General features: G+C 46.8%; 1 protein-coding gene across 2 annotated transcripts in view; it reads left to right on the top strand.

Moving 5' to 3' along the window:
* Positions 1-10,083, top strand: part of Frmd4b (FERM domain containing 4B) — a 232,878-nt gene that overhangs the window by 37,049 nt on the left and 185,746 nt on the right. Inside the window, exon 1 of one of the 2 annotated variants that reach the window (XM_028773014.1) lies at positions 8,724-8,943. The exons of the other annotated variant lie outside the window; for it this stretch is intronic. Within the exon in view, the coding sequence (XP_028628847.1) occupies positions 8,782-8,943 (162 nt within the window). The 5' untranslated portion in view covers positions 8,724-8,781. Of the gene's footprint in view, positions 1-8,723; positions 8,944-10,083 lie in introns of those variants that run through there. 2 annotated transcript variants of the gene reach the window in all.

Here is a 10,083-nt window from a genome sequence, read left to right as displayed (position 1 = left end):
TCTCTCTCTCTCTCTCTCTCTCTCTCTCTCTCTCTCTCTCTCTCTCTCTCTCTCTCTCTCTCTTCCTTCCCCTTGAGGGTAGATTTCTCCCCAGCTCTTGTGCTGTTTAAGCCTTATTGTAAACATAAAGTTTGTGTGTCTTTTATCGGAAAACTAAATGGTCAAAGGCAGGGTAGAAACCCAGGATTGGGATTAAAACTTTCTATAACAAATGTTCCTCTTCCAAAGCCAAATGGGCTGACCCCTTAATTCCAAACTTCCCAGCCTCCACCATGATGAACAGTTAATTCTGCTGTTGAAGTCATCCAGTATGAACCTTCTGTCACGGCAGTCCAAACTAAGACAATACCTTAAAATTTCATTTTGAGGCCAAAGTAAATTATAACCGATAAATACAAAAGGAACTTTTGTCTCCCAGAGCAGGACTGAAGATTTAGAAGCTACACCAAATAAGAATGACCTTATAAATATCTTCCTACTGGTCTTTGGCAGGTGTTCTGACTTCTCTGTATATCAGATTCTCATCTAAGAAGTAGGACCAAAATGACCTTTTCCATTTGATCTTAGAAAATACTGTGAAAATCAACTGATGGTGTAGGTGAAGCGACCTGTATTTATTTGGAAGAAAAGGGATGCTATAGAATTTATTACACTTTATTTTTGTCATTGTCTATGTGGATAGAAATGAGGTGGCAAGGTGACAGGTTATTGGGGGCCACTCAGTCACAAGATGGTCACTGTTGCCTCTGGAAATCAGGTCAGCCCTTGCTGTCTGGTCCATACCAGCTTCCTTAGAGCCAGCATCCTCCCTCAGTTTCACAGCTACATCAATGAGGTCTAAAACTGGACCTGGGAAAATTTCTCATATCAGCTCAGTTGGTTAAATGAGCAAAATGGAAACACCCAGGAGCCCACAACTGCACTGTAATAAAAAAAAAAAAAAGGCAGGGCCTTTGAGTAGGGAGAATACAGCTTGATACACTGAGGGAAGAAGTTTTAGAATGAGTAATTTCCGTTTGACTCTTCTCTCCCTCCTTCCCCCTCCCATTCCTCTTATCTCCTAACACTTCTTCCTCCCCTTTCCCTTCCCTTTTTCCCTTCCTCCCCGTTCCCTCCCCTTCCCTCCACTTCCCTCCCCCTCCCTATCCTTACTCTTTCTGTTCTTCTAAAAATAGAAAGATCTTGCCAAATTAGAAGCTGAATCACTGCCTTCATGTGGAACATGATTTAGTTTATCATATTTTCAACTTTTGGAGGGTTCCATTCATAGGCAAAGTTGTCAGTTGGCCCATCTTGCATCCTTGGCTATAGGAAGAGCAGCAGGTTCCCTGTACCTGCTCTACTACCTGCTTACTTCTTCTCCTGCTGCTTGAAGACAGGGCTGAAGAATGGGATATTCCACAGGGAAAGGAGACTGAGAACTGGAAAGGGCAAAACACCTAGCCTTTGGCTTCAGTGTGACTCAGAAAGTACATGGCCCTGCTGCCAAGTCTTTCAGCCTTAAGCGTAAGAGTGGGTAAGCAGGGGAGCCTGCAAACCTGCATGAGAAACAGCTCCTGCAAAGGATGAGCTGTAGGGAACAACTTCTCCTACCAACGTCTTCTTCCATTCTGTATTTATTTTGTGTGTGTGTGTGTGTGTGTGTGTGTGTGTGTGATATTGAGGATTGAATCTAGAGCCTTGCATGTGCTTTGCAAGTACTCTGCCAACCTCTTTCCACAACCCTCATTTTACTACTTATTTTTGAGACCTGGTTTTAGTGCTTCTAACCACTCTGTGGCCCAAGCAGACCTTGAATTTAGAGTCCTCATACCCTAACACCCCCAGCTGCTAGCATGAAAGGCCTGTCCCAGCAGGCCCTGCTCCCATTCCTCCATTATGAAAATTAGTAGTGTGGTAGAAACTGAGGAACTCTGTCTGCTTTGTCTGGAGTAGTCCCTGGGACCTACCTCAAGCTCTTTCTTTGCACCCTGTGACTCTGCAGATGCACCCCCTACTTGGGTTCCCGGTTCTGTCATCCCTAGCAACTCCTGGACCCTTGCTGACTTTCCTCTAGAAAGCATTCCTGATTCTACCCTGCATGGCATGCGTCTTGTGATGCCCCTGTAGCAGTCAGTGCCTGCTCCTTTACGGTCCTCACTTAAACATCTGACATCCCCATTTTTCTCCAAGGCCCTCTTAGACAGAGATGGTCTGAGTTCTGTCAGTAAGTGCTTTGCTTGGGTCCCTGACAGTTACATGATACAGATGATGAGTTTTGGCAAAGACGGGTGTGTATTTGGAGACTGGATGGACTCCTTTCTGTATTCACTGCTGAGAATAGCCATTCATTGTTCGGTTCAGTCTACTGCTAGAGACTGCCTGCTCTGTGCCAGCCAGGATTATGGATGGATAAGACTCTTTCCCAAAGTCCACGGGTGATTTCAGGGGAGGGCTAGCTGTCAGCTTGCCCAGTAACATGTACAAGTGTGTGGAAGGCTTTTTGGTGTTGCTCTTGGTGATGATGGCGACAAAGCCAGAAGTCACTGTATCAGTTACGTACGTCTCCCATTGTTGTTACGGAGTCCCCGACAAGAGCATGGGAACAGGAGTGTGAGGCAGTTGATTGCCTTGTGTGCACTTTGGAAGCTGTGACATGAATACTGACCATTGGTCATAAGTCTGCAGCCACATAACAGATGAATGCTGGGGCTCACTCTCAGTCTGGGACCCTCATGGCATGGAACCACCTATATAGAGAATGGATCTTCTCACTTCACTTACCCAGTATAGAAAGTCTCTCAGAGGCTCCTTTCCATGGTTATTCTAAATCCTGTTTAGTTGACAATCAAAATAGTCCGTCACAGTCACTAGATGTCTCGTAGCAGACGTGAGAGCCCCTACAGGGGGAACTGTGCTAGGCTGCCCTGCTTCTGAGTGATGCTGTATGGCTCCTTGCAGAGCAGAGGGAAAGCAAACTGCAAGTGACCTTGCCCAGCCTTGTCTTCAGTAAGACACCAGCACACCAGTACGTGGCCTGAGGACACATACCTGTAATCCTAGCACTCAGGAGGCTGTGTGATCATGAGTACAAAGGCTGACTGGGTTATGTAGTATCAAGGCAACTTATAAAAGAAAGCATTTAACTGAGGGCTTGCTTATAGTTTCAGAGGTTTCGTCTATGACCTCATGGAGGGAAGTGGCATCAGGCGGGTAGGCATGGCAGTGGAGTGGTAGCTGAGAATTTACATCTTATCTGCAAGTGGAGGAAGGAGGGGAGGAGGGGGGAGGGGGAGGGAGAGGGGGATGAGGAGGGGAGGGAGGGAGGGAGGGAGGGGGAGAGAGAGAGAGAGAGAGAGAGAGAGAGAGAGAGAGAGAGAGAGAGAGAGAGAGATCTTGTAACAAAGATCAAAGCCACACCACACAGTCTTTCTCAAAACAGTTCTACCAACTAGGGACCATGCATTCAAATACATAATGGTCCATGGGGACCATTCCCATTCAAACCACATCCCAAAGTGAGTTCCAGGCCAGACTAGCTATACAATGAGATCAGCATCTCAAGAAACAAACCAAATACCAAAGAAAAGCTCAGCTTCCATAAAGCAAGCTAAAAGCAAAGCAGGGAAATATCAATAGCCTATGATGAAAGTTATGCCTCCTTTCATGATAGGTATTAAAAGGGGAGAAAATGAAACAGCGGCAAACAGAATTCCAGGTCTTTCTTTGAAGACTTGGAGTTCCTTATTCTTTGTGGGGTACAAAGGCTAGCATGGGTGATTGCTTTATTTCTTCTGGCCCTTCCGGGAGGACATTTCTGCATGAGGGAAGTAGTGGGGTATGAAGGTTAACTAGATCTGGGATCCTTCAACCCCAAATCTCTGATGTTGGGTTACTATCATGTACTCTACAGCATACCAAGAAGCATCCCAGGCCTCTGTTAACTAGGTGCCAGGAGCACCCCTTGGTTGTGACAACCAGAAATACACACAAACATTGCACAGACTTAAAGGTGGGGTGCAAAACTGTTCCTGTTTAGAGGCCACTGAGGTGGACCTTGCTTGCACCCGCTTTAACAGCCTTGTGTCCCATGTGTGTGGGTCTTGAGAACTTGACTTCACACGTGAGGAGTACAGCTGAACAATGCCCACAGACGTCAGAAGGGCTTTTGCTTCATTCCTTTTTCTCTCTTTGGAGAGAAAATTTCCTCTTTGGAGATAGGCTCCCTCCATGTAACGAGGCCAGGACTGGAACTTATCATGTAACCCAGGCTACTCCTTGAACTGGAGCTCCATCAGCCTCAGCCTTTCCCTTGCTAGGATTACGTCATCATGCACAGCTCAGATGGACTCTTTAACAGACAGAGGGAGTCACTGGGAGCCGTGTTAGGGTTGGCTGCCTCTCCCTTTCTAGGAGTTATCGGTTTGTGCCATCTTCCTGATGCTCACTGTTGCTGTCCTTCCTGCCGGTTGTTTAAGGAGAAGCCTACAGGAGCCTCGGGGATGATGACAACCTCTCTTTGACGTCCCCAGCAGCACTCCCAGGTGTGTGAGTAATGCTGTCAGCCAAGCATCTCCCTCAGCCTCTGGAGAGAGCTACAGGAAATTACACTGTGTTGCAGGGATCTCTGGTGCTGGGGAGAGGAAAATCTACCTCTTGAATTAAAAGGGGGAAACAAAAGATAGTTTTCAAACTAGTGAGATTTAGGTGTCTTTCCGTGGAAAATTATAGACCAGCTTCAAGGTGTGCGTCTGGGACCTGGTCTTTGCCTGTGACTGGTCATCAAGGTTGCTCTTTTCTCTCTGGCTACACGCCTCTCTTCAGCTGCAGCCCCATCAGTTCCCGGAATGGAAGAGGAGGCATCTATCTATACCTGTGTTTGTTGGGAACAAAGAGGCCTCTGTCTTACGTCAAGCTTTGAGTGTATCCCATTTTCCTAAGTCCATAGGAAATGCTGTCTCTGATGGTGAAGACTGAGCTTCTAGAAGCATTTTGGAGGAAGTTGGGGCAAAGCATTAGAACTGATCTTCAATACAAGTCACCTCTGACCTTTACCCTCAGCAAAGGAAAATGACCTGAAGAATCATTTAAAAATTATTTTCAGAAAAGCATATTTGTGTGTACATGTTTGTGTGGGTACATGTATGGGTGCAGGCACAGGTGCACATGTATGTTCATGTTGAGGTCATAGACCTCTGTCTTGTTTGTTTTATTTTGTTGAGACAGTGTCTGTTACTGGCCTGGAGTTTCTGGATTAAGTTTTGCTGGCTGGCCAGCACATCCCAGGGTTCTCCCTATCTCTGTCTCTCTAGCATTTGGGATTACAAACCCAGACGTCCATACCCAGCCTTAAAAATGCATAGTTGGGCCCTAGAGAGATGGCTTAGTGGTTTAGAGCACTGGATACTTTTCAAGAGGACCTGGATTCCAGTCCCAGAACCTACATGGCAGATCACAATTCTCTGCAACTGCAACTTCAGAGAGTAGGACGCCCTCTGCTGGCCTCCATGAGCACTGCATGCACGTGGTACACAGACATGCAAGCAAAGTATGCAGGAAACAAAAATTTTAATGTATATTTTACTTATACTGTTTTCCTTAAATCCAAAAATTTCAGAGAATTCCTGCTTTTGGTAGTGATGGTGGCTGGATGTCCTGGGTGTTTACCTCTTGCCAGCTGCCATTCATTCAAGATGCTCAGGAATTTGAAAGCGCAGTTAGCTCCCACCCATCATTCTTCTCCTCCACAGGGTGACAGGTGAAAAGCAAGACTACTAACCTCAGTCCCCATGACTGCTGGTCCACAAGTGGCCTGAAAACTTGCAACCTGATCAAGCTCCCAAGTGCTGTTGATTGGCCGGTCTGGTAAACGCTGTTATACCGTGTCTCACTTGCAGGAAAGTTGTCCAGGCCTGGGGCTCGAGTAGGGGTGAAGGTGGTGGCTCTGCGGGTCAAGTAGTTGCTATGCAAACCAGAGAACCTAAGTTCAGCTCCTCAGCCCCTATGCCACTGCCAAGTGACCATGTGTGCCTGTAATCCAGAACCGGGAGGCAGAGTCAGGCAGATCCTGGGGGCTCACTAGCCGGTCAGTCTAGCCAAAAAAATGAGCTTCTGGGTCAGTGAGAGAGCCTGTCTGGAGGAATAAGGTAGAGGGGCTGGGAATGTAACTCAGCCAGTAGAACACCTGCCTGCCCAGTAGTCACAGGTCCTGGGTTTAGTCTCCGGAACCACATACACTGCAGGAAGTGGTAGCACACTCCTGTCATCTCAGCACTTAGGAGATAGAGGGAGTAACATCAGGTCAGGGTCACCCTGACTACATAGCAATTCTGAGGCCACCCGTCTGAACAAACACTAATAACGTGGACAAGTGACTGAGGGAGATGTACATCATTGGCTTCTAGCCTCCACATGAGCAAGCGTGGGCTCGCATGAGCAGGTACACGTGAAAAAGCAAAGAAAGGCACTCATCTTAAGCACTAGCCTTGAAACCTTGAGTGACAATGTCCCAGGCTGAAATCGATTGCTGACACAAGAGCTGATCCGTACCTGCCTGAGTGTCTTGAGAGCATCTTCTCTCAGAGGATGGTGTTACAAGACACTGGGAATTGACCTATTGGGGATATTATTCTGGTATTCCCTAGGCTGCCTGACATTTCCGAGAACTCAGTCCACTGCATAGTTTAAAAAAACAGCAACAACAACAACAACAAAAACTTGTACCATGGTTTACTCTAAAAGGCTTTTTTTTTTTTTTTTTGGAAGTTCCATAATTTCCCATCAGGTGACTTTTTTTTTTTTTTCAAATTATGCTTGGTTCATTCTATTCCAATTCAGTAAAACCTCTTTATGTTGGATTGTGTGTGTAAACACTGTGACTGTTATCCTGGTAAACTACAGCCAGAATGTTACTATGAATAGGCAGACAGATTCACTGCTAAGAAAGAACACCAGATCTCAGAGCGGTTGCATCCTCTATGAATCCCACAGACTCTCTTAAGCAATTTTTTTTTCCTTCTGGTGGTGAAAGAAACTTCATTTTAAAAGTTTTCTGGTTATAGCCACCTTGAAACCAACAGGTGCTCGGAGGACAGATTTTTGTGTTGATTCGAACGCTCGTGTTTGGCCTGAATTAAGATGCTAACGGCACATTTGAAACCTGAAATGAAGCTGACCGACTGGCAGATAATCTGTCCTGAGCCCTCTGGAGCTAGTTCGGAAGGAAAGCTTTGGCATCTTACCTCTCAGCCACTTAATAACAAAGCTAATAGCACAGGTGTGAATCCATCATTGAAATGCTCACCATTGTCCAACAGGTAGATTCAGAGAAAAATGCCTCCATCCTGAAATCTGGTGCAATGGGTTGTTTAACATCACCATCATCACCATCATCATCATCGTAGTCCTCATCATGATGTATTAATTATATAATAATGGGCTTCGTGATGTATTAATTATATAATAATGGGCTTCAGGATACTTTCACACACATGAACAATGTGATTTGATCATAATCATCCCATTGCCTTCTCTTGACTCCGCCCCTTGATGCTAGACCCCTCCCTCTCCCCAGCCATCCCCACTTATGCTTTCGTGTCTTTGTGTGTGTACATGTGATCCAGTGAGTGTAATTAGGATTGCTTTCAAGCTGCAGTGATCTTGCTCTGGAAATGGGATAGGATTCTGGGGGCTGCAATCTACAAACATTCTCAAGGAAAAAAATCCAGACTGGGACTCCTTGGATTCCCTTTTCAAACTCCTTACATAATATCATTCCCTGTGGAGACCGTAAAAAAAAACATGAATTGTCCCCATGGCTTCTTGGGCTGAGGATGAGTTTTTATTTTTCTACTTATATAATTTTTCTTATTTATTTTTGAACAACAGACTCCCCAGTCGGGTTTGTGATGCTGTCTGTGGCTAGGCATATCCTGAGGTTGAATTTTGTACAAAATGACCAGGGGAAGTGTCTGGTTCCCAGGGAGTCTCAACTGAATGCTGTTTGCAAAGGATCAAAGACGCCTTGTTTTCCTTCTGAGCCCACAGCTGTCCTGGAACTGGTCTCATGAGGGTATCAGGGAACTTGCTTTGCTGGTGGCCACAGCAGGCTGGCGTTTTCTTGGAGACCCTCAGGTTAGGAGCAAAGACAGCCTGGAGGCGCATACACACTGTTGCTTTGAGACTCTTCATCTGGCTTCAGCAAAGCCAAGAAAACATGCACAATTCCCTCAGGAGTGAGATCTAAAGGGAGATGCTACTGGATTTTTTTTTTCTTCCCCTTCTTCTGCTCCTATAGCGTCCACAGAGGTGTTTATCTCTGATCTGTGGACAGAGCAAGATGCAAGGCAGAGAGACCTTAAAGGATAAAATACAGGTGTCCCGGGGCTGGGTCTAGGTGTGTGTGTGTGTGTGTGTATGTGTATGTTTGTGCAAGCACGCTGAAATGCAGCTTCCTACTAGGCTTGCGAAGAGTTGCTGGGCTTTGCCTGCGGCCCTGTGCCCTGGAGCAGCGCAGCGGGGAGTCCTCACCAGCCTGGGCTTCCCGCGCCCAGGGAGCACCCAGGGCTGGCCTGGCGGAGCTTAGGAAGCTGGCGCTGGGGGCGGGCGGGGTGACACAGCCTCCGTGCCAGCCGCAGCCGTTGGCTGGCGGGCACCCAATCCCGGGGCATGCCGCCCCAACCTGGCCGGGACACACAGTGAAAGACGAGTTCAGTGGCAGATCTGAACCCCCGGGGGCTGTCAGCTACGGCAGCGTGGCGTGCCCAGTATCGCGGATCCCTGGCTCCGAGGGAAAGCAGCGGCATGGCTTCGGTGTTCATGTGCGGAGTGGAGGACCTGCTGTTCAGCGGCAGCCGCTTCGTGTGGAACTTGACCGTGTCCACGCTGCGGAGATGGTACACCGAGAGGCTGCGGGCTTGCCACCAGGTGCTGCGGACGTGGTGCGGGCTGCGGGATGTGTACCAGGTGAGCCCAGGAGCTGGCGCCCTGGGGCTGTTGCGGGGATGCCCGGGCTCTCAACTGAGAGTCGTCCACCTGTATGATTTCATAACCTCAGGTTTCCCATATCTTTGTTTCCAACTCCTCGCAGGGAGCTTAGCACTTGGATCAAATCCTCAGCAGCTCTAGCTAAGTATGGCCTGATAATTTTTTTTCAGTTGGGCATGGGGGCACTTGGGAGTTATCCTCCTCACCCCAAACAGACATGGATTATAATGTCGTAGAGGTTCCTGCTGGCACTAGTAAAGGGACTGTAGCTTTGCAACACACGGCGTTTGTGGAAAGCTACTTTGAGGTTGAGAGGATTATTCCTGTTTTATTTCATTTCATTTCATTTCACTGGGGTAGCCATTTCGGAAGCTATGATTTCCCGTCATTGCTTGCTGTCAGAGCATGTCTTAGTGAATATGCCTTCTTCTTTCTTGATTTTATTGCACTTTTCCACCACGCAGCCTCTGCTTGCCGGGCACAGCCAGGAAAAGCTGATTCTGTGTTGCCTGGCTTTGGGGAGGAAGGACAGCGGATTGGGAGCACTTTGTGGAAGGCTGACAGGCTAGGGAAGGGAAGAGTGGCTTGGCTGAGTCCTGGAATGCTTACGCTTGGATTTAATCTGTCGCACAACACAGCCTCTTTATTGCTTTGCCGGCCCCATCTTGCAGGCAAAATCTGCAGCAACTTTGCCCAATGAGGAGACCATTCATCCTCTCTGGGATTGGAACTTGCCTGGATTTCTATGAGCAGTAGTAAATGGATATAAAAGTCCTCTGTTTGGGTTATTAAGACCTTTAAGATAAAAGAATAAAAGCTACATTGTTAAATTATGAAGATTTTACCTGAGCTTCTTTCCTGGATATAGTTTGTTACAGTTCTAGGAATCCCTTACACATAAACTGATCCTATTCCTAATAAGGCTGAAATGTATCTGTCATAGCGTGTCCCATATGTGAATCAAGCCTTGATTTTGAAAAGTCATAGTCTTCCATCAACTAGATAGAATAAAGGCCAACTAAGGACAAATTACAGGAGTTTCTAAGGAATGAATGTTCCCTTGCCATTCTTGTTAATATATATATATATATATATATATATATATATATATATATATAT

This window comes from Grammomys surdaster, unplaced genomic scaffold (assembly GCF_004785775.1).
Source record: "Grammomys surdaster isolate TR1022 unplaced genomic scaffold, NIH_TR_1.0 220, whole genome shotgun sequence".
Lineage (NCBI taxonomy): Eukaryota > Metazoa > Chordata > Mammalia > Rodentia > Muridae > Grammomys > Grammomys surdaster.
Note: the sequence above shows the minus strand (reverse complement) of the source record. Positions and strands in the feature narration are given on the sequence as shown.